The sequence below is a fragment of the Heptranchias perlo genome, chromosome 32 (assembly GCF_035084215.1).
Source record: "Heptranchias perlo isolate sHepPer1 chromosome 32, sHepPer1.hap1, whole genome shotgun sequence".
NCBI classification, from domain to species: domain Eukaryota; kingdom Metazoa; phylum Chordata; class Chondrichthyes; order Hexanchiformes; family Hexanchidae; genus Heptranchias; species Heptranchias perlo.
Window position 1 is genome coordinate 5274803 of NC_090356.1, and position 27640 is coordinate 5302442.

General features: G+C 42.8%; 1 protein-coding gene across 2 annotated transcripts; it reads left to right on the forward strand.

Moving 5' to 3' along the window:
- Positions 1-1403: 1403 nt before the first annotated feature.
- On the forward strand, positions 1404-27122 carry LOC137300954 (uncharacterized). Of its 2 annotated transcripts, XR_010958185.1 has the most exons (5): positions 1404-1748; positions 4607-4760; positions 10159-10928; positions 25171-25732; positions 26304-26383. XR_010958185.1 is itself a non-coding variant. In XM_067970243.1 (4 exons), exons 1-4 carry the CDS (start codon positions 1588-1590, stop codon positions 26374-26376), a joined length of 1158 nt encoding a protein of 385 aa, XP_067826344.1. In that variant the 5' UTR covers positions 1419-1587; the 3' UTR covers positions 26377-27122. The 2 variants fall into 2 exon arrangements, 1 of the variants encoding a protein (XP_067826344.1); XM_067970243.1 differs by lacking the exon at positions 25171-25732 and having other exon boundaries at positions 1419-1748; positions 26304-27122.
- Positions 27123-27640: the final 518 nt, after the last annotated feature.

Genomic DNA, 27640 nt, shown 5'->3' on the forward strand with positions numbered 1-27640 from the left:
TTACCAGCTGCCAGAGAGCAAGTCACTTGTGCACACGGTAGATGAGACCTGAAGGGAAAGAGATTTTATATTCTTGTTTACCAGAACTGTTTTCCTCAAGGTGCTGGATCATGCTGGCAAGCAGGTTCAAGGCAATAACCAGGTGCCCTCTACTACTTCACCAAAGTGAACAACTTTATGTATGAGACTAGACACTGAGTGTTATAGGTTATTCAACCCTCAGGTAGGGTAACTGATTTTTGTTTGGTCTAGTTGCCCGTGAGGGCATTAAGGATCACATGTAGGCCAGACCAGAGAGGGATAGTAGCTTCCCTTCTCAATGGCGCCAGCCCACAAATTACCAGATATATCAAATTCAATTTCACAACTTGTCAGTGGGATTTGAACTCATAATCTCTGGATTACTAGTCCAGTACCATAACTATTAGGCTACCATACCCTTTGTTGCAATGCTGGTGGGATTCTTTATTCAAAATTGCAGTACCTGGGCAATAAATCCTGCTAAAGACGATGGCCTGGAATTTCCTCCGTGGGTACAACCCTAAAGTTAAACCCGAATATTCGCCTATTCCCACGCCCTTTCTGCCAAGTCAAGTTACGCTCAAATTTCCTGCGAATCTCATTAGAATACGCCTGAACGCAAAATGGGCATAAATCAGCATAAACCATTGTGGCCCAAGGAAAGCGCCGAACTCACACCATGGGGGTGATTTTAAACCCCAAGAACGGGTGGGTTGGGGGCAGGTGGGAATTGAAAATAGTTGTTTTTTGGGTCGCGACCGCAACCCAGCTTTATTTCCAGGTTTAACGTCGGCGGGGAAAAGTGAAGGCTTTCCACTGGGAATGCAAAGTCGGAAAATTTTGCGGTTGTGATCCTAAAAAACAACTGCTTTCAACTCCCACCCACCCGTTCTTGGGGTTTAAAATAACCCCCCATATATTTCTTCTTTAAGCATGAAAATTAAAGTTTCCAACTCATTTAATAAATCCATGCACAATAGGCACAGCATGTTCAATAACCTGCAATCGGGAAGCTTTTCAATTTTTAATGTGACTTATACTTATGCCAAAGAAATAGAAAATACAATGCAGATCTCAATTAAAAAAACACGTTCAAAAAACTGCAATAAAACACCAGAAAAATGACTTTGTTTCATGCTGTGCCTGAAAATCTGGTTGTAATTTGAAGAGAATTTCTGAGCAAGCGCAATAGTAGGAAACTTATATATAAAGCTGTGTAATTTTGGGTTGAGCAACCCAAAACCAGATGTTTTTCTAAATATTTTTTCAAAACACCAACGATAATATAAATTACTTATAGCGTTTGCTGCAGCTTCACGCTGACATTTTCTGGGATGGGGACGCAAGTTTGCTTTTGTTATATTAATTAAAAAACATCTTTCCGCTTTAACGAGCGGCGCGGGGAATGTTTGGCGCCAAGTTTGTAACATTTGAGCAGCTGATGTCAGTCAGAATGTAACAAAACCGAGCGGAGCTGCGGGAGATTTAAACCAGACTCCAGTGAGGAGTCAATGGGACCGGGCTGTGAGAAGTTATACTGTTACCCCGGCCGCTTCTCTCGCTGACATGGCCGAAGAGAAGAAACTAAAGTTAAAGCGGAAGAGAGTTACCGCCCAACCCAGGAGGGAGCTGAATCCCAACCCTCGACTCACGGATCTAATTGCACAAACCGGTAGTTTGCCACAGAATGACCCTCCCAGAAAGCAGCCAGGAGCAGAGAGGAAGGAGTAAGTGAGCGGGGCTTAGGCCTCGTTTAGCTTCTCATTCAGAGGGGCCGCGTTAAAGGGGTCATATCCCTACAGTGAGGGAAGGATAAACTGTGGTTGCAGGTCTGCCCCAATTAAAAGAAAAAAAGGACTTGCATTTATATAGCGCCTTTCACGATCTCAGGAAGTCCCAAAGCGCTTTAGAGTCAATGAAGTACTTTGAAGTGTAACCAGTTTTGTAAGGTAGGAAATGAATTTGTGCACAGCAAGGTCCCACAAACAGCAATGTGATAATGACCAGATCATCTGTTTTAGATGTTGGTTAAGGAATAAATATTGGCCACTGCAGGTTCACACACAGTTGGCTGTATATTTGCTGCCATCTACTTTTATTTAGTGTTAGACCCTTAAGATATTTTCTTGGGTTTCTGTGTGCTCTGCACTGTCCTCAGAGCAGGTGATCTCCCCAGGCTTCCACCAATGCTGCACTGAAACTGGCCAGGAGGATACTTGTGGGAGTTGCCTGAGGTTACAGTCCTCATAATTTATGTTCCCTCTCAATGGGGACTTCCCAACTTCTGTTTGGTGCATTCTCACAGCTACACAGCCGAGCTGGGGAAAGTAGTAGATAATGAAATTTGCTGATGACGCCAAATTGGGAGGAATGGCTAACTGTGATGGGGATTGTTGAAGACTGCAGAAAGGCATAGATAGGCCAGCAGGATGGATAAATAGGTGGCAAATGCACAGGTCAGTAAAGGTGGCAGCACAAATAGATAAGTCTATAAAAAGGCAAATGGATTGCATAGAATACATAAACTAGGGGTAATGTTGAACTTGTACATGGACCTTATTTAGGCCTCTGGTGGAGCATTGTGCACAGTTTTAATGTATCCCATTAAATCGACATAGATTCTTACAGCACAGAAGGAGACCATTCAGCCCATCGTGTCTGTGCCGGTTCTAGCCAATTAGATCTTTCCCCATTGCCCTGCAAATTGTTCCTTTTCAGGTACATATCACGTTCTGTTTTGAAAGTTTTTATTGAATCAGCTTCCACCGCCCTATCAGGCAGTGCGTTCCAGATCATAACAACTCGCTGCGTTTATAAAAAAAAATTCTTCCCATCTCCCGTCTTGGAGGAAGGATATAAAAGAAATACAAAAGGTGCAGTATGGATTCACTGGGATGTTATCAGGAATTGGAGGTTACAGTTGTGTGGTGAGATTTGAGAAGTTGGGGCTTTTTTTTCCCCACTAGAGTTGAGAATGGCAAGGAGTGACTTGATAGAAATTAAGACAAAAATATGATAGGGTAATTAGTGATAGATTGTTTCCATTGGTCATTAAGGAGAGAGCATAAATTTAAGATGTTCACGAAGAATAAAAGAGAGGTTAGAAAAATGTCTTTAAGGAGACTGCGGTTGGATTGTGGAATTCTTGGTCATAAATTATTGTTTTAAATGGGATAGTTGCTTAAAAAGAGGAATATTAAAGGATGTGGGTAGTGAGCAGGAGAGTGGGATTAGATAAGGTGGCATATGTGGAGAAAAACACCAGTGCAAATCTGATGGACTGAATGGACTGTTTCTGTGATGGCTGTGAATCTGTGTCCTAGTACAGTGCATGAGGGCTGTACTGCACCACCTGGTTTTTGCATTCCTATCTTTCAAAAAAAAGCTAAGATCCTGATTAAATGCAAGCTTGCAGCTCAGGTTGCATAATCAAGCCCACCACCATGTACATAAGAGACAAAAGGGAAAAACTGTGAACAGTGTAGAGGGAGTTTTACTCTACATTTAACTAATGCTTTGCCTAACTCTATGCTGGTACTGAGTGCTTGAAATGGAAACTGTTTCGTACCCAGTGTGCCTTCACTTTAACAGGCACTATTTGGAAGTGTTTTTGGCTTAAGTGCAATAGTATATTGGTACCAATATGTTAAGTAAGACTTCCAGTTATATATAGCACCTTATCCTCATTTAAACACCACAAAGCACTTCACATACAATGAAGTAATTTGAAGTGCAGTGACTTTTATGTAAGTAAATGCAGCAGCCATTTTGCACACAGCAAGATCCCACAAACAGCAATGGAATGAATGATGAGTCAATCCGTTTCTTGCCAGGAAACTGGGAGAACACTGCTCTTCTTCAAACAATGCCTTGGATCTTTAACATCCATCTGAACAACCAGAATAGGCACAGGGGCTTTGTTTTAACATCTATTCTAAAGGACAACAACTCTGACAATGCAGCACTCCCTCAGTGATGCATTGGAGTGCCAGCCTTGGTTATGTTTTCAAAAAAAGAACTTTCATTTATATAGCACCTTGCACATCCTCAGGGCATCCCAAAATTCTTTACAACCAATGGATTATAAGTCCCGGAGTGGAGTTTGAACCCACAATCTTATGATTTAGAAAGTGGGAGTGCTACCAACTGAGCCAAGCTGATGCTGTGTAGCAAGGAGCTTGGTAAAAGTCTCTGGAAGGTTCCAAATTCCATTTCCAGTATGTGCTGAATTATCTGGGGCAGTGTGAAGGGTGTTGCAATTTGCCAAGCTTTCCTGCGTAATGGGAAGAAACGTCAGACAGGGTTCCTGCTCACTATCACAATCCAGTAACTTCCTACTAGGATGCTAGCTGAGAACGGGATCAAACTCGACTGATGTCCTATTCAGCTGGATAGCCTGTCAAAAGCTAACAAATGAATAATGGCCACATGAGCAAGGTACCAGTGGGTGACTGCCCTGCGGACTAGTACCCCAGTGAGTGAGATAACACTCTGCAGAGGGGGAGAAAATTGGAGATTAAAAAGAAACACTCTGATAAGCCAAGTGACACAATTACAACTAACACTAAAGTCCTTGTATTTACAGGCTGCCAAGTGCTGTTTCCACCTGGCTTGAGGATGATGACTTGAATGAGACTGATCACATTTGGGCTCTTTTGATAAGATCTGTGTATCCGGACACAAAAGTGTCAGATTGGAAAACTGTGTCAGTGCCAGACCTGCCACCGAGCCCTGATAAGGTACTGTATACCACCTTCTGAGGACTTGACACTCAGTTCAATTACTTAATTTTCCTGGGGTCTCTGATCTTTGATACTTAACCCTGGTGTCCCAATGTCACACTTTTATTTGGTCGAGAGGACGGCTCGGCAACCTATGACTGGCTACAAGACAGTGCACCTAAGTCTGCATTTTAATCACAAAACTGTTTTGGGAAGGGATAGCAGAAAAACCATTTCATGCACAAGCCTGGTTGTTTTTAAAGTTATGGTTCAATGTTTTGGTTCCTGTTCTTTCAACCGTGGTAGGTGAATGTCCGTACAGCCCAACAGTTAAGTAGCTATGGTTGGGTGTGAACCTAAGTCCCAGGACTGTGTGTTGCCCCATTGCAAGGCCAGTTAACAGATATTAAAATTCACTCTGTGTTTGAGTACTGAACCACACAGAACAAGCTCAGTTCTCAGGTCTGTGCTAAGCTAAGTTGATCTGGGCCAGGACAGCAATTGTGGTTCTATAGTTGGCCTCCACGCCCTTGGAAGGTGAACATTTAAAGGTTCTCGCTTCTCACTCCAATTCAGTGATCCCTGGTGGAAAATGCACGTGTCTGGAAGTCAGGACAGGATGGCCACTTTGGCAAGGCACTAGAGGGCTGCTGTGCTTGTGGAACCATTCTTCAGCAAGGAGGCAAGAGTTTTTAGGAGAAAAGTGGGAAAAAATTGATCAAAGAATATTGATTGCTACTGCATGGATTTAGATATTTGCAAGGTGTATGTTGTACACTGTCTTTCTCAGAGCAAAACAAGAGCTTAATTTAAAAAAAATTTTTAATACCAACTTTCTCCCTTCCTTTCCTGAAGATTAAGGTGTGTGTGGGGGGGAGGATTTTCCCTCATTAACCCAGGGTGCTGAAGCTAATTGTAGCACCCCTACTGACTCAGCCCACTCAGCTCAGACCAGAGATTGAACCTGGGACCTTCCTGGTCTGTGTGACTCAGTTACTCACTGAATAAATTTGCTGAGACATCAGAGGAGCTTGAATTTAATTTCTCTAGAACAAAGAGTCGTTTAACAAAGAAACGGGTCAAGCAGTATCTGTTATGCTTTCTGATGTTTTGAGAAGTTATTTTGTGCACTGTTTCTTTAGCACTATTTACCTACTGAGCTGCTCTCCAAAAATCAACAAAACTTATTTTCTTGTCTGCAGTTTGACCCCGGCTTCCTGCTGGGTCTCAGTCCCAGGACCAGGGAGATCTGAAGACGAATACTTAGCACTATCGTGATGAGCTGCCTCATAATTTTTGTTAATCCTCTCTGCTAAAATCATCAATTTGAAAAGCAAAACCAATTTCACCTTCAAAACTGCTGCTTTGAGTAATTTATTGAGATCATTCATTCTGGGTGTTGGGTTGGGTGGGAGTGAGAGAATGCAGTCCATCATCCAGTCAGCTTAACCGAGTGGACTCTGTTTAATTCTAGTTGCAGCATATCTAAAGAATAATGATCCAGCTGATGTCGGCTCATGTAGAATTACATAGAAATGCAACACAGAAACAGGCCATTCGTCTCAACCAGTCCATGTTGGTGTTTATCCTCCACTGGAGTAGTGATCCTAATCACATGTGCCTACCCTGTTCCTGTATCCCTTTTATTCCCCTTTTCCTTCAACTGCCTATCTAACCTATTCTTAAATGTTGACACGGTCTCTGCATCAATCACTAACTCTGGCAGTGCATTCCAGTCTCTCAACCCTCTGTGTAAAAGATTCTCCTGCTCCCTATCCTAAATCTCTTGCTTTTCATCTTGTATCTATGCCCCCTCATTCTAGACCCCTCAATCACTAGAAACAGTCTGTTTCTATCTACTCTGTCCCATTCCTTCATAATTTTAAGCACCTCTAACAAATCATCCCATAATCTTCTCTGCTCTAATGTAAACAGCCCCAATGTTTCAAGACGCTTTTCATATTTGTATTTCCTCATGCTAGGCAGCATCCTAGTGAATCTGAACTGTGCCCTCTATTGCCTCAGCTTCCTTCCGATAGTGTGGAGCCCAAAACTGCGCACAGTACTCCAACTGTGGTCTTAAGGTTTTATATAGAGTCACCATTACTTTTCAACTTTCAATTTAAATTCTATAGCTCTTGCCATAAAACCCTGTTTTCCATGAGCTCTTTTATGGCCTTATCCACTTGAGATACTGCTTTTAATGTAGTGAAACAGTTTTATACAAAGGAAATCGTGTTTGACAAATCTATTAGAGTATTTTTGAGGGTGTAACTAGCAGGGTAGATAAGGGGTAACCAGTGGATGTAGTATATTTGGATTTTCAAAAGGTATTCTCTAAGTTGCCACACAAGACGTTGTTACACAAGATTAGGGCTCATGGGATTGGGGGTAATAGTTTATTTTCAACAATATATTAAAGTTGTTATCTGGTGACTCGGTCACAAGTGCACATTGAGTCTCACTTTCCAGCCCCTATTTGCACCAAGTCAGCACAAAACCAGCCACAATTCCAGCTGCTTAACACTATCCACTGAAGCCTGCTGGAAAAATGCACCTATGTGGATGCTGGGTTAAGGACCAGATTGGTTTCAGCTGTGATTTCCATCCTGCACTGCACTGCGTCACCCCCCCCCCCCCCCCCCCACAAAACCATAGTTAGGCCAAATTATGTTTTGTCGCAAGTGTGACATCCCATGGCACATCCTGCAAATATCCTGCGTATTTGCGCCCAGAGACACGTGCCCTCCAGGTGCAAATCAAATACACGGCCTAAAAGATTGCGGAATTTTGGGTGTAAGTACAATATGCCCAAATCTCCCAGGTTGGTTCACAGCAAAGCCTAGATAGTAGCCAACAAAAACATTTCCCCTCTGCCCACAGAAAACCTCTTTGCCATCACTCAGTGTCTCTCACTGACACCTCGTCCGAGTTCAGAAACAAGCCGTACAGAGGATTGTGGGGTTCAATTACTGTGCACATAAAGCTGCTAAAGATTCTTTTCTACAGGTAATATGATCAGACCCTCTGGAATGAATTACAGCTTCGTTGCTCATTCTGAGCATTATTTTATAGAATAAACATGCATATAATGTGCAGTAGGGATTGTGGACCCAAATTCAACATGTATTTATCAGGTGGAGGGGGGAGAAGATTTTGAACAAAAATGTTTCTAATCCATGATTATTAGTGTTACTTTTTTTTGGATTTAGTTTTCTTTCCCTCTCCACACCAATTTTCTTCTGCTCCCCACCCCCCCCCCCCACCCCCCGAAGATGCTGACTTATAACTGAGGGACAGGTCCACAGCCACCGGCAGCCCTCCAGCACCTCATGTGAGCATTAACGACGAGTGTCTTTGGCAGGATATTCGATTGCATGACTCTGCCCGCACATGTGCATGTTCCAGCGGGGGTCATTAGATAGTAATTGAGAGGGGGAACCCTGGCTGATTTTTATCCTTCCTAGCCCCTGCTGCCACCCTGGGTTTAATGCGGTAAATGAGCACACACTAGAGATGGAACATGGGACCTTGGTCTGTGTGGCTCAGTTATTGACCAAATAAAATTGCTGAGCCATTGCAGGAACTTGTCTCATCTTGATTTTAATGTTAGTTTTCCTATGAACTCCTCCAACTCTTATCTTGGCCAATGAGTCAAATTTCTTTTGCTGATTAGCACCCTACCAAAGTGACTCAAACATTTTATCAGCCAAAGTTCTACATATGCCTTTGTTGCTAAAAATACAATTCAGTATTAATATCCTGTGACATTGCTACTAACAAACTATATAAAGGTACAAGGATAACACTGATTATTTCAATGTAAAATGTGTAGGATCATTATCCCTCTAACATGGAGTGTAGTGTTTTATACAGAATTACATAGAAATTCATAGAAAAATTATAACACGGTAACAGGCCATTCGTCCCAACCAGTCTATGTTGGTATTTATGCTCCACAGGAGCAGTAGCCTTAATCCCATGTACCCACTCTGTTCCCATATCTTTTTATTCCCTTTTCCATTAACCACCTATCTAACTAATTCTTCAATATTGACATGGTCTCTGCTTCAGTCGCTAACTCCAGTCATACATTCCACAGACTCACAGCCCTCTATATAGAAATGTTCCTCCTGCTTTATGTCCTGAACTTCTTGCATTTAATCTTGTATCTTTGTCCCCTCATTCTGGACCTCTCAATCACCAGAAACACTGTGTTTCTATCTACTTTGGCCCATCCAGTCATAATTTTAAATATCTCTATCAAATTATCCCGTAATATCCTCTGCTCCAATTCAAACGACCCCAATTTTTCAAACCATTTTTCATCTTTATATTTCCTCATACCAGACAGAATCCTAGTGAATCTACATTATACCCTCTCTATTGCCTCAACATCCTTCCTATATTGTAGAGCCCAAAAATATACACACTACTCCAAATGTGGTCATATTCTATATGAAGTGTGCTATTATATAATAATAATAATAGAAAGAGGTGTTATCTCTTTAACAAAGTGCACTACTATATAATATAGGTAGTTGTTGTGTGGATTGTGTTATATACTGTCACATCTCTATTGCACATGGTGTATTATATAATATAAAGGAGTACTAAGCCTGTGTAACAAAGTAAGGTTTAACTGGGTGTTGAAGCAACTGATTTGAAAATCCAGACCAGGGTAAATTGACATGGTACGGCAGTGTGCCTAGCAGTGCGCTGATATCAAACCCATGTAGCATTTTGTGGACATGAGCAAGCTATGAACATTTAGGCCTTTTCTCTGTGTATTTTTTAATTTGATTGATCTGCACATCTGTTAAAACAATATGGACTGCTTTACACATTTGAGGCTGTTTGCTTGGAGAGCAGAGGTTTCTGATGGTCTTGCTTTTTGTAAACTGGTATTGAGGTTTAAGAGGCGTTTTGTAGTAAAATATTGCAGCACCAAGCTCCAAATTGTTTTCTGCTACGGTCTTTGGGGGTCTTTTGTTTCCTCCTCTCCCAAAGGTACTGACTCCTCTGGGGGATACAAGTGCACAGGTGCGGCCAGGCCTACACTACTTTGTCCAAGTGGCCATTCTTCATGTGAAGAGTATCACAGATAAACCCGATGTTGCCCAGAATGGCCATTTGGCGATGTGCTGGGCATCTGCTGACATCGATGGAAATACTGCATCATGAATCACCGCATTCAGGAAAGGAGGGAGTAAAGAGATAAATTTGGGGGTGTATAGCTCTGTGTAGAAGGGACAGGGAGGGAGGGGAGAGACATACTTTATGTTTTGAGTATTTTTCCTCTCGCACTAATATTTTCCTTTATTGGGGACCAGTGATACCTTTTGTTGTATGTGTATTATGCAGACGCTGGCTTGTTGGGTAAACCTAAGCTATATTTTACTTCCTTCCATAACAGACCCCCAAAAGTACTGAACCCGTTGCCACAGAGACCTTCTCTGTGGGTAAAGACCTTTTTACGTGGATACCATTTCCACCTGCGTGCAAAGCAGTGGCTCTGGAAGCAAGGCGCAAATCTCAGCCGTACCCAAGTTGGGGGGATGATGCTGCCGGTCAGGGGGCAGTGATGGATGCCACCGAACCCCAAACGGGCAGATCCCAACTTTCTTTATCAGAGATGGAGTGGCACGAAGACATTTTCTCTTCTATTGATGCGACAAACTGTCCTGTTTTTACAAAGGAAAGTGATAACAGATGGGCAAAGGGCTATCTGGGAAATGTAAAACCTGAAGATGTTTTTGGAGCGGATCCAACGAGAATCTTTACAGTGCATGCTGCAAGTAAACACACAAAATCTTACCCAGTGGACGAGCGGCACGGCAGAGGACACATGAGAGCTGATGTTATTCACAGTCCCGTCGTGTCTCTTCAGAGAAATGAAAGGGAACCAAAGCAATCAGTGCCTGAGTTACAGTCCAACCCGAAGCCCCACAACGGGAAGACAAAGCAGCACAAAATGGCAACAGGGGGGACATTGTGTGCTGTGAAGGACGATGTTGATATCATTACAGGGGAACACCAGGACCATTCATTCACTGCGGGTGGGCTTTGTGCCACCAGCGAGTTGAGCGCAGAAGGTGCAGTCAATAAATGGAGGCCCGACAGTCAGGCGGAAGGAAGGCTGGAACTTGAGAGCTGTCCAATGTGCCTCGTCCGGTTTCCTGCAGGGTAGGTTTACGTGTTGTTATTCCTAGATTTGATTATTTTTGATCGATCTTCCTCATTCCCTGACCTTCCTTTATCTTGCCCTTTTTATATAAAAACTTTCCTCTGCCCTGGCTTTCAGTTTTGTCTGTGCTTACGGAGAGCAACATTTGTATAACAACAATAAATAAGAACAACTTGCATTTATATAGCGCCTTTAATGTAGTAAAACATCCTAAGGCGTCCCACAGGAACGTCATCAAACAAAGTGTGACACCAAGCCACGTAAGGAGATATTAGGATAGGTGACCAAAAGCTTGGTCAAAGAGGTAGATTTTAAGGAGCATCTTAAAGGAGGTTGAGAGGCGGAGAGGTTTGGGGAGGGAATTTCAGAGCTTAGGGCCTAGGCAACAGAGTGATGAAAACTGGGGATGCGGAAGAGGCCAGAATTGGAGGAGCGCAGAGATCTCGGTGGGTTTGTAGGGATTTCAGGTTTTCTGGACGTAGATGCAGCATAGCCAGCAAAAATGTAAGTTCCATTGTTATATTTTTAAATTGATGTGGAGCTAGGAGGAGTAGGAAGGAGCAGGAGAGTCTTTGAAAGATACATATTAAGAACAGCCACTGGACGGTATACAGCACCCATGAATAGCCCAGCATAAGTCAGCACCTTGGGGAGGAGAGGGGACGGGAGGGGATAGGAGGGAAGGAGGGAGAGGGCAGAGGAGGGGGTAGAAGGTGTTACACCACTGCTCTTTTACACAGTGTGACCTTCGGAAGTCTCTCTGTGTTTACATAGACTGGTAGTCATGGACCAAATATTTAAACCTTGGTTTTAATAAACATGAACATTTTAATTTAAAAAAAAAACTCAATTATTCATTGACTCTGAAATTTAAAAAAATATTGGTAATGATAGACTATGACTGGTTTTAACGGAAAATAAGGAGACGGGGACAGTGAAGCTGTTGAAAAAGATCTTTTTAAAAAAAAAATACCAATTTTAGAGAGATTTTAAAGCAGGGTAGCACAGTGAGAGCTTATCGTTATTGGTACTCAGTGTGTGGGGTAAGTTAGTACTGTATAGATATTTTTCCTTAACTGCTATCTGTGATGCTTATTTAGTGACATGGCAGATATTAGCTGTGCTTAAATAGGTATTAGCACCGTACGAAATTAGGAGCACGACAGAGATTAACTCCTTTGAAGGTCTTTCGAGTGACTTTGGCTTCAAAAGAAATCTTTTAAGTCTTCAACTGAAAGCATGGAGATGTTCACTTTCCTCTTTCTCTCTCTTGCCCCCCCCCCCCATCCCAAAAAACCCCAAAAGTTTGGGGGGACCTGATTCCACAATGCTGTAGGTTTAATATTCAACGGAAATTCCAGGTGTTACTTTGAATTTCATGTAAGGATTTTTTTTTTTTTTTTTAAATGATCAGAAGAAATCGATTTGCGAAATAAAAGGAAAATATGTTTTCAAGGTTGGTCAGGGAACGTTTTGAGGTTGAAAAATAGCCTAGTTTCCAGCTTTAGACAAAATAGGAAGGTGATCGGCAAAACAGAAGTGTATTTATCTAGGTTAGACCTTCTGTCAGCTTCAGATAATCAATATGCGCGTGAGAGAACCGGGGGGGGGTCCTTGAGCAATCTGCAGGAGGGCGAAAGCTGACAGAAATCCCATCTTCACCGCTTTAATGACAGAATCAGAGGAGCAGGAGCTAATCCCTGTCTGGGAAATAAAGTCTGAGCCCCCGATTAGTTGTGACGGGCTCTGTCAGTGCCTTGCATTTAATCGATCCCCGAAGACCAAGGGATTTAAGTCACCAAATTCATTCATTTTAGATCGGGGCCACAAATTCTCTTAGTGCGGCTGCAAAATGTTGAAATATTTAAGATTATTGGATAACTATAGAGACCTCTCCTGACCCCAGTAGTTACAGAATGGCATTGATGAGATAACAGGGCCCACTGGAAGTTTTCAGATCAGTCTCCACTTACTGCTGATTCAGGGCTTGGTGCATTTTTTTTGGGCCCAATTTTCTTCTTCTTCAACAACAACAACAACTCCTCACATTTATATAGCGCCTTTAATGTAGTAAAACATCCCAAGGCGCTTCATAGGCACACTGAGCCACATAAAGCCAAGCTGTTCCAGTACAGCTACAACACTGGCATCTACCCGACAATGTGGAAAATTGCCCAGGTATGTCCTGTCCACAAAAAGCAGGACAAATCCAATCCGGCCAATTACCGCTCCATCAGTCTACTCTCTATCATCAGCAAAGTGATGGAAGGTGTCGTCGACAGTGCGATCAAGCGACACTTACTCACCAATAACCTGCTCATCGATGCTCAGTTTGGGTTCCGCCAGGACCACTCGGCTCCAGACTTCATTACAGCCTTGGTCCAAACGGACAAAAGAGCTGAATTCCAGAGGTGAGGTGAGAGTGACTGCCCTTGACATCAAGGCAGCATTTGACCGAGTGTGGCACCAAGGAGCCCTCGTAAAATTGAAGTCAATGGGAATCAGGGGGAAAACTCTCCAGTGGCTGGAGTCATACCTAGCACAAAGGAAGATGGCAGTGGTTGTTGGAGGCCAATCATCTCAGCCCCAGGACATTGCTGCAGGAGTTCCTCAGGGCAGTGTCCTAGGCCCAACCATCTTCAGCTGCTTCATCAATGACCTTCCCTCCATCATAAGGTCAGAAATGGGGATGTTCGCTGATGATTGCACAGTGTTCAGTTCCATTCGCAACCCCTCAAATAATGAAGCAGTCCGAGCCCGCGTGCAGCAAGACCTGGACAACATCCAGGCTTGGGTTGATAAGTGGCAAGTAACATTCGCACCAGGCAATGACCATCTCCAACAAGAGAGAATCTAACCACCTCCCCATGACATTCAACGGCATTACCATTGCCGAATCCCCCACCATCAACATCCTGGGGGTCACCATTGACCAGAAACTTAACTGGACCAGCCATATAAATGCTGTGGCTACAAGAGCAGGTCAGAGGCTGGGTATTCTGCGGCGAGTGACTCAACTCCTGACTCCCCAAAGCCTTTCCATCATCTATAAGGCACAAGTCAGGAGCGTGATGGAATACTCTCCACTTGCCTGGATGAGTGCAACTCCAACAACACTCAAGAAGCTCGACACCATCCAGGACAAAGCAGCCCGCTTGATTGGCACCCATCCACCACCCTAAATATTCACTCCCTTCACCACCGGCGTACAGTGGCTGCAGTGTGTACCATCCACAGGATGCACTGCAGCAACTCGCCAAGGCTTCTTCGACAGCATCTCTACCACCTAGAAGGACAAGAGCAGCAGGGACATGGGAACAACACCACCTGCACGTTCCCCTCCAAGTCACACACCATCCCAACTTGGAAATATATCGCCGTTCCTTCATCGTCGCTCGGTCAAAATCCTGGAACTCACTTCCTAACAGCACTGTGGGAGAACCTTCACCACACGGACTGCAGCGGTTCAAGAAGGCGGCTCACCACCACCTTCTCAAGGGCAATTAGGGATGGGCAATAAATGCTGGCCTTGCCAGCGACGCCCACATCCCATGAACGAATAAGAAAGAGAGATATTCGTACAGGTGACCAAAAGCTTGGTCAAAAAGGTAGGTTTTAGGGAGCCTCTTAAAGGAGGAGAGAGAGGTAGAGAGGCGGAGAAGTTTAGGGAGGTCGGGTGTATCTGTTTTGTGTGTTTAAAAGGGACAGACAAGGAGGGCATGATCTGAAGGTTGAGTGTATGTTGCTTTTATACAAATCAAACTAAATACAGGGAGTGAAATCCTGAAAGAAGCCAATCTTCATTCATTTACCACTCAAAATACAGCACAGCATCCGGTCCCAAATTTAGAACAAGTTGACAGGGGTGAAGCCTAGACACAGATTTAAGATAATTGGCAAAAAAAATCCGGGGTGGGGGAAATGAGAAGAAATTATTTTATGCAGTGAATTGTTATGTTCTGGAATGCACTATCTGAAAAGGTGGTGGAAGCAGATTCATTAGTAACTTTCAAAAGGGATGTGGATAAACACTTGAAAAGGAGAAATTTGCAGGGCTATGGGGAAAGAGCAAGGGAGCGGGACTAATTGGATAGCTCTTTCAAAGAGTCGGCACAGGCAGGATGGGCTGAATGATTCTATGATTCTCCCTACAGGCTTCCCTTACAATCTCTCCTCAACAGCCTGTTAATTTGCATCATTTACACACATTCTTAACCTATAGAGAGTTGGCTATGACCGTGTTATAAGGATATAACGCATTCACGGGGGTTCCAAATGTCATAAATCTGCAGAGAAAGCTCCATGGATTTTACGTGATCTTCAGAACCCCATGACTGTTATGTGCTTGCAGACATTTTATAACTTGCTTTGGGCTCCAGTGGATCTAAACGTACATTTATTATTGTGATGTGTACAAGGTTATATTCCACACATGTCCATAACGTTCTCTTATGGTAACTGATGAAGGAAGTATTGTGAAAGCTTTTGAACTTTACATTGGTTTAATTGCATCATGGGGCAAAGAAATGGAGTTTAACGCAGGGTTTCAAAATTTTTTGACCAGAAAAATACATGTTAGAGGTGCATTTTTTTGCATTTGAAGAAAATGTACAGGGGGTAATTTTAACTTGACGGTAGTGTAAAAATATTGGTTCAGCTGCCCGTTATGTGACTCCAGTCTCACACCAACGTGGTTGACTCTTAACTGCCCTTGCAATCTCAAGGACAACTAGGGTTGGGTAATAAATGCTAGCCTTGCCAGCAACGCCCATATCCCAAGAATGAATAAAAAAAAACACCCATCCTGATTCTCATTTCCAAATATCGGCTGTTTTACACTATCGCCAAAGGTTAAAATTCCCCCCCACAAAGTGTTAAAGGCTGTAGCCAACTGCGTGATGTGATAAACATCTCAACTCATGAGGTAAGCTGTGTTTGAGTGGAGAGATTTTGATCAGCCTTGCTGGTCGGAGTGTGTGGCGGGGCGGGGCGGGGTAACCTTGTAACGTTATGTCTGTCACAGGATGGTGCAGTTGATTGGTGCTTGTGTCACAGAGTTTAACATGGGCTCATCCCACTCGTGATATTTAGCGTGCACAGCAGCGCACCCAGACCCTGAGCTAAAGCGAAGGACGTGTAGTTTTAAAAAAAAAGCTCAAAGGAAACTATACATTCTATGCCTGGGAGTGAGTTTATGAGCTGTAACAATTGAGTTTGAGGTCTATGCTCACTAATAAATCCTGGGTTTATTGGGATTAAAATGCTTTGTGCACTGATTATGTACTTTTCTCCCCTGGTTTTCTGCACACCTCATCACCATAGCGACATTTTGTTTTTGCCCAAATTACACACTGTTCTACCTTAAACAGTGAGGAGGATAGTAATAGACTGCAAGAGGACATAGACAGACTGATGGAATGGGCGGACACGTGGCAGATGAAATTTAACGCAGACAAGTGTGAAAGGAAAAATTTTGGCAGGAAGAATGAGGAGGCAATATAAACGAAATGGTGCAATTCTAAAGGGGGTTACAGGAACAGAGAAATCTGGGGGTATATGTACACAAATTGTTGAAGGTGGGAGGAACAGGTTGAGAAAGCAGTTAAAAAAGCATGCAGGATCCTGGGCTTTATAAATAGAGGCAGAGAGTACAAAAGCAAGGAAGTTATATTGAACCTTTTATAAAACACTAGTTTGGCCACAACTGGAGCATTGTGTCCAATTCTGGGCACCACACTTTAGGAAGGATGTGAAAGCTTTAGAGAGGGTGCAGAAGAGATTTACTAGAATGGTTCCAGGCATGAGGGACTTCAGTTATGTGGATAGACTGGAGAAGCTGGGGTTGTTCTCCTTAGAGCAGAGAAGGTTAAGAGGAGATTTGACAGAAGTGTTCAAAATCATGAAGGGTTTAGATAAAGTAAATAAAGAGAAACTGTTCCCGTTGATGGAAGGGTCGAGAACCAGAGGACACAGATTTAAGGTGATTGGCAAAAGAACCAAAGGCGACATGAGGAAAATCTTTTTTATGCAGCATGTAGTTATGATCCGGAATGCGCTGCCTGAAAGGGTGGTGGAAGCAGATTCAGTTGTTGCTTTTAAAATGGAATTTGATAAATACTTGAAGGGAAAAAACTCGCAGGGCTACAGGGAAGGAGCGGGGTAATGGGACTAACTGGATTGCTCTTACAATGAGCCGGAACGGGCTTGATGGACCGAATGGCCTCCTTCTGTGCTGTACCGTTCTATGATTCTAATTGGATCAGCTCTTTTGAAGAGCTGGCATAGGCATGATCCTCCTGTGCTGTACTTACTATGATAAAGGGGCACTCTATGAAAATTTGTGTGGCAAACTTTTTTGTTTATTCAAAAGCGTGCAAATCGATAATGTACATTGTGTCAACACATCATGGAATGTTTCTGGTCAGTGGCATTGGTGCATGACTCTCCTCCCTCCCTGAACAGAGAAAAATCTTTTTCATAAACACAATGTCTCTTTGAAGGATTCACATGCACTAATTTGGCTTTGGTGCTGATAGAAAAGCAGTATTAATGATTCTGTCTGCAGTCAGGCCAAAACAGTGTGTGCCATCAGCCAGTTTAACACTTTGAAACTGCAAGTGGGCTAGTGCTACCCTTGCTTTCATAGAATCATAGACGTTTACAACATGGAAACAGGCCCTTCGGCCCAACATGTCCATGTCGCCCAGTTTATACCACTAAGCTAGTCCCAATTGCCTGCACTTGGCCCATATCCCTCTATACCCATCCTACCCATGAAACTGTCCAAATGCTTTTTAAAAGACAAAATTGTACCCGTCTCCACTACTGCCTCTGGCAGCTCGTTCCAGACACTCACCACCCTTTGAGTGAAAAAATTGCCCCTCTGGACCCTTTTGTATCTCTCCCCTCTCCCCTTAAATCTATGCCCCCTCGTTATAGTCTCCCCGACCTTTGGGAAAAGATTTTGACTATCGACCTTATCTATGCCCCTCATTATTTTATAGACTTCCATAAGATCACCCCTAAACCTCCTACTCTCCAGGGAAAAAAGTCTCAGTCTATCCAACCTCTCCCTATAAGTCAAACCATCAAGTCCCGGTAGCATCCTAGTAAATCTTTTCTGCACTCTTTCTAGTTTAATAATATCCTTTCTATAATAGGGTGACCAGAACTGTACACAGTATTCCAAGTGTGGCCTTACTAATGTCTTGTACAACTTCAACAAGACATCCCAACTCCTGTATTCAATGTTCTGACCAATGCTTTGTGTGAACTTTGAGTTATTGGTCTTGGCTGCAGCGATTCCCTCTGTGCTTGAGCAGCCTGTAAATACTCACCATTTAGTTCCTTTTCAGCGAGGTACCAGAGAGTAGCCAGTGCCCATAGAATGGACACCCTCTGCACCTTCAGTAGAGGATAAGAGAAAATTGGAATGATTTTTTGAAAAAAAAATTCTTCCTTCATTGCCTACTTGTAAATGCAGTGTTCAACACAACCATACCCCTTGAGCTAGTGAGGAATAAATCAGCAAAAATTTCCACTCTGGGACCAATAATGATGTCAGATGAGAACAATTGGGAAATAGCGACCACAACATAGTTGGGTTCAATGTGAAAATAGCAAAGAATAATATAGAGTCAAAGATAAGGGCGTTGGACTGGAGGAAGGCAAATTTCAGTGAGATAAGAAGGAATCTGTCCCAAAATGACTGTACAAAAATGTTAGCAAACAGGACGATGAATCAGCAATGTGGAATCTTCAAATATGATGCGGATAGAGTACAAAATATTCCAGGCAAAAGGGCGGGGCGGGGGGGGAATCATCAAAGGATAGAGTTTTGAGATTAATTGAGAGATTAAAACTAAAGTAAAGCTTAATAGGGAGGCATATAATTAAACTAAGGCTAACAATACTAAAGATAATCGTGAGGAATAGAGGAAGAGTAGTGGGGATGTAATGGGGAGATTAGAAGGGCTAAAACGGAATATGAGAAAACACTAGCAGAGAATATAAAAGGAAATAATTAAGGCTTTTATAAGCATATGCTATCTTTTTAATTATTATTTTACTTGAGGGTTTCAGCAGCAGATGGGCTGAGACGGGACAGAGACGGGCAATGTAACGGAGGTGGAAGTAGGCGGTCTTGGTGACGGAGAGTATATTGGATCGGAAGCTCAGCCCAGGGTTGAATAAGACACCGAGATTGTCTACAGTCTGATTTAGCCTGAAACAGTGGCCAAGGAGAGGGATGGAATTGGTGGCGATACAGAACTTTTGGCGGGGGCCAAAATCAGTGGTTTCAGTGTTTAACAGGAGAGGTGCAGAGGGTAGCTGTGGGCTTATCCAAGAGAGATTCAGGCCTGAAATTGTGGCAGCAGAATAGGAAAGTTGAGGTGTGGTGATGGGTTGGGGTAGGGATTGGTGGGGGGGGGGCAAAGTACCCAAGAAAAAAGGATATAGAAGTAATGGCCTCAGGTCCGGAGCAGCAACCAAAATGGACATGCAAATAGGCAGGAATTAGAAGAGACATGTCCTGGTCATAACAGGGCCTTACACCAGGTGCCTGGTATAGAATGGATCAAAAATGGTTGCGCTCAGTACCTTAATGTTACAATAAATATTTCAATATCTAGTTAACCAATTGCCAACCCACAGATGTAAAACTTCACTGGATCAACAACCTCACCAAACACTAAAGCATTCCACAAAGCGAGGCTCACAAATCCCACAGAAATTTATAACAATATAAATTAATTAACTTAATAGGATGAGTAGGCAAAGGCTGGTTGGGGAGTTAGAGGTGATGGGGCATCAATTTAAAATTGTTAACAAGATGGTGTGAGAGGTTTGGAGAAATTTCTATCACAAGAGTTGCAGGGAATGTTTTGCCACATGGAGTAGCTAAGGCAGAGACCATTGCCTCATTTAAGGGAAGAGTAAATAAATATTTGAAGCAGATATAGGACTATGGGGAGAGAGCAGCGCAGTGAGATTGGTATTGGATTGCTCCAGCAAAGGGGCAAATTTACCCTAATTCGTCTGGCAGGAAACGGACAGGATTGGGTGCAATGCTGGTTTTACACTCCACCCGATTGTACTCTCCATTGAAGTCAGTGGAGAGTAATATTGGGTGGAGTGTAAATCCAGCGTTCCACCCGATCCTGTCAGCTTCCCGCCTGACGAGTTTGGTTAAAATTGTCCCCCCCATCAGTCTACTTTCACTCCCAGCTGAAAGTGCGAGAGTCTGTGTGCATACGCACAGACATTGAGCACTTGGCCTTGGCTGGAACGACCACCTTGTTCTGCTGGCATTCACTTCTAGATTCACAAATGCAGAATGGCCACTTGAGCAAATTAGCAGATGTGCCCCAGTGAGTGTCAGTGCCCTCAGAGGAGAAAAGGGAAAAAAATTGGAGCAGATAAAAACACGTTTTATTAAAACAAATTAACTAGGGGATATGTCCCTTTTAAACATGTGGTCCTCTTTACACAGTGTATAGCCATTCTCACAGTATTAAGCAGCCAAATCATCATTTATGCACCTTGAGAGGCTAAATCCCAGCAGTGAGGTCATTCCTTTCCTTGCATTACTCACTCTCCTGCCCATTTATCATCGACAATGTTTCTCAGCTGTTTCCTATTCTCTGGGTCAGAGCACAATTATTCTGGTTGAGGAATAATAATGTAATATGGGATAAAAGATGGCACAAGGACAGGGAATTTTTACATAGCTTGTAAGATTATATAGCTATATACAGCAATATAAACAAATGATTTTCCTCTTGTAATAAGCAGTGAAATAGATCCCTATATCCCTGCAGTTCCATGTGGTTCAGCACCATGGTGGGGGGAGGGATTCTCCCCTCCCCATTAAATTTAACAAAAAAGTTGAAATGAGTATAAAGTGATGTTCCCCATTTTGTACTCACTGAAATGAATGAAAGAGGAATTTCATTCCCTGCTCTGGCTAAATTCGTTGAATTAGAGTGAAGGAGCTCACTGTCCATCAGGAAATCCCTAGCAACAAAAGAAAAAAAAATGGGTAAACTATGTTAAGTGTGTAAGTGCATGTTACAAAGTGGAACAAATGGGGGTATGCTTTCATGGCAATTAAACATCTGTGTGTTGATCACAAGATGGATACATATGAGGAAGGCCATTTGGCCCGTCCTAGTTCATCCATCTAAAACAAGTCAACATCCACCCCCTCCTCTAATCACAACATCCAAATGTTTCTTGAATGATTCCAGAGTTTTTGTCTCTAATGCCCTGTCCAGAAGTCCATTGCACGTTGATCAATCTTTGTGTGAAGGAGAACTTCTTGAAATCAGTCTTAAATTTGTATTTCAGATTTGAATAACCCAAGTTTCTCCAGTTTTTTTTCTGATAACTCAGTCTTCTGACACTAGGGATCAATCTGATGGCTCTTCCCAGGAGCCCAGGAGCATCGTACAGATTGATTGGGGTTCATCAAATTAAAATAGTCTGAGTTGTTGGAGTATGGAGTGGTTGAGGCAGAGACCATTGCATCTTTTGAGGAAAAGTGGATAAATATTTGAAGGAAGATACAGGGTTTGGGGACAGCAGGGCAGTGGGATTAGCTTTGGATGGCTCTAGCAAACAGCTGACACAGACACCATCAGGCTGAATGGCCTCCTGCTGTGCTGGGAACTTTTATGGTTTTATAGATTGTACTTTACTGATTTAGTATATAGTTCAGCATTCGGTTTGCCTTGTTGAGTGCTACTATACAGCGATGACAATGAGGAAAATAAACAACACCCTTGTTTCTTACATTACAACAGTGAGTACACTTCAGAAAGTGCTTAATTGGCTGTGAAGCACTTTGGGACATCCTGAGGTTGTGAAAGGTGCTGTATAAATGCAAGTCGGTCTTCTGACAAACTGCAAACTTTTCCCCGCCAGTTTTCTTCCCTCCACTGTTCCTCTCCTGAAGCTGTTCCCTCTTCGACAGTTACGTAGTATACCATGTCCATTCTTCACGTGTGAGCATGGATAGTGAGCGTATCGGGGTATTTTACAGCGCAGGGGAAATTCACATCCATTCGCACGCACTTTCTGGCAGCGGTCACCGGACAGCAGCAGGAGCAGGAACTCTGGCAGAGTTTCCCCTCCCGAACCCAGGGGTGCAATGATAAAGCCCCTACTGCTACCCTGCTGAAAACCCCTAATTCAGCACAAACCAAGGATTGAACCTGGGACATTCCTGGTCTGTATGGTTCATCTACTCACTTCCTCAACCAGTTAAGCCATTTGTGGAGCTCTTCAGACTGTTCTGTAAATGATTCTTGCATTTATTGTGAAAGATAACCATGAGCTCATAATCTGACTTACCTTCAGGTCCGACATCGTCTCGAAACAGGGACAGTCACAATGCAAGTTGTTGTTGTTACGGGTGCTGCACACAAAGAGAAGTAATTTTAACAGAAATCTCATGTGTTCTAACAAAAGAACAGATCAATTTCTCTGTCTCAAACTTTGTGTGTCTTTTTTCTGTTTCTCGTTTTGTCTTGTGTGCACGTCTCTCTCTTTTCTCTAAACCTCAGGAATTTAGATGGTGAGCATATTTGTCGTGAAGTCATCCGACCCCCTCCCCACAATTGGATTAAAGCCCAATAATTCACAGAGGTATCCATTACCCATTTTATAGCAATATTTAGATGTCACCAGGGTGTGCTGTGTCAATCATGAAAAATTTGCAAAGTTTGTAAAAAAAAATTAATGTCTCCTTTTCTTTATTCTGGTTAACAGCAGAAATGGAGCCTTCTGCACCCCCCCCCCCCCCAACTGTCTTCAGTATTGCTGTTGGGAATTCTGAGCAGCACTCGTTTCTTTCTGATACTACATCTGGCACAGGACAGTGCCTAGAATAGTTACTGCACATGTTCCTTTTCTAGGCTATTCCCTTCAAGATCCTGCATTCTCTCCTTTCAGTATATTTTATGTACTGGGTTTTGTCTCTTTCCCCTTGTGTTTCCCTCCCAGCATTTCAAAATCAACATTATCTATCTTTTCATAACATTGAAAATGGTCACTAGAAACTTGCAATTATATAGTGTCTTGTTTCACATACTTCAAATTCAGTGGATTACTTTAAAATGCATTGACTGATGTAGTTAAAAGCAGCAGCCGTTTTGCACATAGTCTTAGTCATCTTGGGCTGGGGGTGGGGGGAAAATCAGTCAGGGTTTCCACTCCTGATTGCTGTCCAGTGATCTTTACTGGAAAGTGCATGTATGTGGCCATCAGCACAAGGACAAGATTGGGTTCAGCTGTTGCATCCCACAAACTGCAGTGAGATGCATTACCAGTTAATCTGTTGTTGGCGGTGTTAGTTGAGGGAGGCATGTTGGCCAGGATACCGAGAACACTCCCTGCTCCTCTTCGGGTGGTGCCATGGGATCTCTATCACACACCTGAACAAGAATTCACCCTCTCCTGGTCACTGTGAGAGCAATACAGACAGAAGCATATATGAGCTGGAAACCGTTGAAGGATAGATTTGTTCAAACTCTGTTGTTACAATTTAAAATGCAAACCGCACGGTTCCCCCAGTGACTCAGTTAGTAAAAATCTTATGGTCCACCAAGTCCCGGGTTCGATTCCAGGTCTGTGCTGAGTTAACAATCTAAGCTGGGATACCTGTAGGGATCTCCAATGGCCTTAGTCATCTTGGGCTGGAGGTGGGGGGAAAATCAGTCCGGGTTTCCACTCCTGATTGCTGTCCAGTGATCTTTACTGGAAAGTGCATGTGTGTGGCCATCAGGACAAGGACAAGATTGGGCTCAGCTGTTGCATCTCCCATGGTTGAGCAACCTGCCAAAAATCACTGTCGGCTCGCAGATGAAGAATGGCCACTTGAGTGAGGTACTGAATAGCAGCCACTGGCCATGCAACTGTATGAAAAAACGAGTCAGCTCACTCAGCAGTGGAGGGAATTGGGAGAACCCCCCCCCTTCAAAGATTAGACCAGAGAGACATAATCGCATCATCAGACTGCTGACCAGACAATGGTAAGTGGGGCATTTTTTAGATTTTGTTTTAATTTTACTAGCACAATTTTACTGATGGTGTGAATTTCAAATGCTTAGAAACTGCTGCTCTCTGTGGGCTAGATTCATCACCCACTCACCGTCAATGGGCAGAAAATCCAGTAAAGGACAGTAAAAGCTGTCAAAAATAAGCTGTAGGATTAATCTGAGCTTTCTATTACACTCTTCCCTTCCCCAGTATTAAACCAGAAAGGAACTGAATGCATTACCGTGCCTCCAACCTGTATTTACTGACCAGGACAATGGTATTGGTGAATTTAAAAAAAAATTGCTATCATAACTGTGTAAATCAAGCTTGTTCTACTACAGCATAGAGCTGTAAAAGTGGACACTGGTCCTGGTATGATGCGTGCGTCTTACACACAGCCTCTAAGTCTTTGTTTGTTATTTAATACACCTGTGGTGAGAAATTGGGCCAATGAATACTGGCTGCTCCATCTGCAGCACAGGCTCATCTTTCTTTTGGAAGTCTGTTTCTCTGGTATGGCGGAAATACAGTTTACCCAATTTACTGTCTGCATAAACAGAAAATAACAGAGGCATGATTCTCCTTTACTCTATGCATACACTATACATACTGGGGCTGCCATATAGACCTCCTTCTAAAAAAAGGTATTGGAGTCATGGAAATGCTGCAGGGAAGATTCACCAGCTTGAAAGCAGGCTGCGTGGACATGGTTTTGATTGGAGACTTTAAAGAATCGAGTGCTCCATTCACCAGAGCAGTGGGGGTTAATATAGTGTTCAAAATTTTGAAATGATTTGAGGGGGTAAATAGTAAAAAAAAAAATTATTTCCACTGGTCAGTGATAGGGACATAAAGCGGGAGGGGGTAGAAGGAAATTTTCAGTGATATTACAATGTAGACTGCTGTATAGCAAGGGGTTAATAAAGCTAAGTCCATCATTTAAGAGGGACTGGAGGAAAAGTATTAAAGAATACATTGAAAGCACAGGGAAATGGGAGTAGAGCGCTCCCATTGGGATTTGGCACTAGCACAGGCATTTTGGGCTGAATGGCTTTCTTTTGTGCAGAATTTTTAATGATTTTATGACATTATTCTGTTTATGCAATGTATACTGTACATGTACAAAGGCTGACAAACATTTTTCACGCTTCTCACTATTTTCTTTGTCTCTCCTGACGGGTCTGACTCGTCGTTCCACAGAAACCCTTCACTACTTTACCCAAGTGGCCATTACACGTGTGAGCTGGGGCAGTGTCAGTTGATATTACAGCTAAGTTTGAGCTTGTCCTCAGCTAAAGTCCGTACACACACACTGTCCAGCAGGGGACACTGGATAACAGTGAGGAGCACCTACCGCCATTTGACTGATCAGATAACTCAGCACACAGATTGCACCTAAGGACCTTCTTAGCCAGTATGGCTCAGCTACTCACTGGATGAATTCACAGCCATCCGGGGAGAAAGTCAAATTGTTTTAACCTCCTTATAACTACAATGGGCTAACCTTTTTGTAACTACTTTCCAAAAAACGGTTTATTTTACTGACGCAGTTTCATTCCTATTCTACATCGTGAAGCAAAGGCTGCAGTTGAAATGAATTACTGAGAGTGGCGGCCTCCTGGACAGAGATTTGATTTTTAGCGAGGCTGAAAGGATTCACTGCTACAGTGCCCCAATCAATCTGTCCTTGTGCGTGTTTCATTGTGCAAGTAATTGAGACTGATAACAGCTACAATCTCTCCAACTACAGAGAGGATATTAGGTGAGCAGCTTGGTTGATGTAGAACGTTCAGTTTGAGTTTCAGATACAGTGTGGTTTTTCCCTGGTGTCTCAAAGGTGTTGACTGTTGCTGGGAGACACTGCCTAGGGCCTTGGATGTTCCCTGGTAATCCACAGGAAGATTAGGCCCTCCTCTTAGGTATAAAAACATTCCTATTGTGCCTGGAATCAAAATGAAAAAAATGCTGCCTGGTAATTACAGAACAGGGGTTCTGGCCAGTACCTCAAACACAGTCAAATTTAACGGTTAGATTTCTTTACTATTGAGTGAAGTATCACATCATAGTTTCTGTACTTTTCTTGTTGCTTAGAATACAGAAAGAAATCTGACCATGATCTGGTAACATTCTTGCAGCCAGCTGGGACAAGCTGGGAGTTAGTTCCCTGTCATTTCTCTGTCCCAGGACTGAGTTACTGCGATAAACCAAACTAGGGGTTGGCTTAACTTTATGAACCTAAGTGATAGTCCCCGAACTTGAACTTACAAACTTTTTTTGTGCATAATATGAGTTGGAGTTAATTGTCCTGATTAAAGAATGGTTTTCTTTTCCAGATTCACCCTATTGGAAGTAGATAGCCATCTCGCCAAATGCCTCTCCGAAAGCACAGAAGATGTGATATGGTAATTACTTGGACAAAGGAGCACCATGTTAACAGGGACTATAAATAAAGTGCCTGAGAGCTCAAAAGTGAAGACTGCATTTGTAGTGATATTTCATGTTTCTTTGGACGTGAAAATGTTTAATATAAACTGCCTAACTATCCAGCACAAGCAGCTTAGTTAGAGCCCTCTCCAATTATTGACCATCTAAATCAGCTGTTTTATCACTTTAGATTGGGTCAGGATGCCTCGGACTTTAGACATTGTTAGCATTTGCTCAGTTGGTTGGTTAGCAGAATCTTTTCAATTTATGTGCTGAAATTATTTACTTTCTGTGTCCTCATTTCCTGAAGATAGTAACTCCTTGCTGGTGCCAGGCACCCTCCAGTGTTTCACCCAAGTGCCCATTACTCATATTTCAGCCTTGACAATGATAGTCAGCAGGCTATTTGACTGCAGGAGGTTTCACAGCTAAGCTAGTCCTATCCACACATGTGCAGTTCCAACAGGAGTCCCTGGCTAGCAAGTGGGAACCCTGGGTGACTTTCGATTCACTAACTCAGGGCTGCTGAAACCTTTTATTGCGCTCTTACTGCCCCTCTGACTGAAATGAGCTGTTGCCTCAATATTGGGATCAGCCCTATCACCTTCCTAATCTGTACAGCTCAGCTATTTACTGAATAGATTTACTGAACTCTATGAATTGAATTGCGATATGTGAATAGTTTTACTATATGAGTTAGTATGTCTAAATAAACCACATTTATTACACAGGTTATTAAAGTGGATTGCTTACCTTTTGGTGATCAGGGTCGTTCATTGAAAGGTTAATCTCCTCATACTTACATCTCCTCATGTAAGATACATAACCATAAAAATCAGAGGGTCACATGGCTCTAAGAGTTTCAATGTCAGGCTCCTCCTTTTTGCACCTATAACAGCTCTTTATCCATCTGTTCCTTTCAAGCTCAAGAAACAGTTCAAGAGCCTCGATAGAGAAATCTGTAGACCTTATCGAATGTATAACTATTTTAAAGTGTGCATAACTTTTACAATGCAATTTATTGCTAAATCTGGAAACATGGTTTGGACAGCAATACAAGGCTAGGATGATATGACTTGCCTTGTCTCTTTGCAATTAAGGATCAAAAAGGAATACAAATAATAAAGGGAACTTGCTGTGGCAGGAGAGAGACTGTTTATGATGTGTTAATGCATTTCAATCTTGCATTCTGGAGGATCCTTGTTCAAAATGAACAGTTCGCCTGATGGTGTTCCCCATTTTTGGA

Coding starts and splice junctions, on each gene's coding strand:
- LOC137300954 (XM_067970243.1), top strand. CDS start 1,588: ATGGCCGAAGAGAAGAAACTAAAGTTAAAGCGGAAGAGAGTTACCGCC. Junction 4,761..10,158: donor TGCCACCGAGCCCTGATAAG/GTACTGTATACC, acceptor CTTCCATAACAG/ACCCCCAAAAGTACTGAACC. Junction 10,929..26,303: donor CTCGTCCGGTTTCCTGCAGG/GTAGGTTTACGT, acceptor TTTCTTTTCCAG/ATTCACCCTATTGGAAGTAG.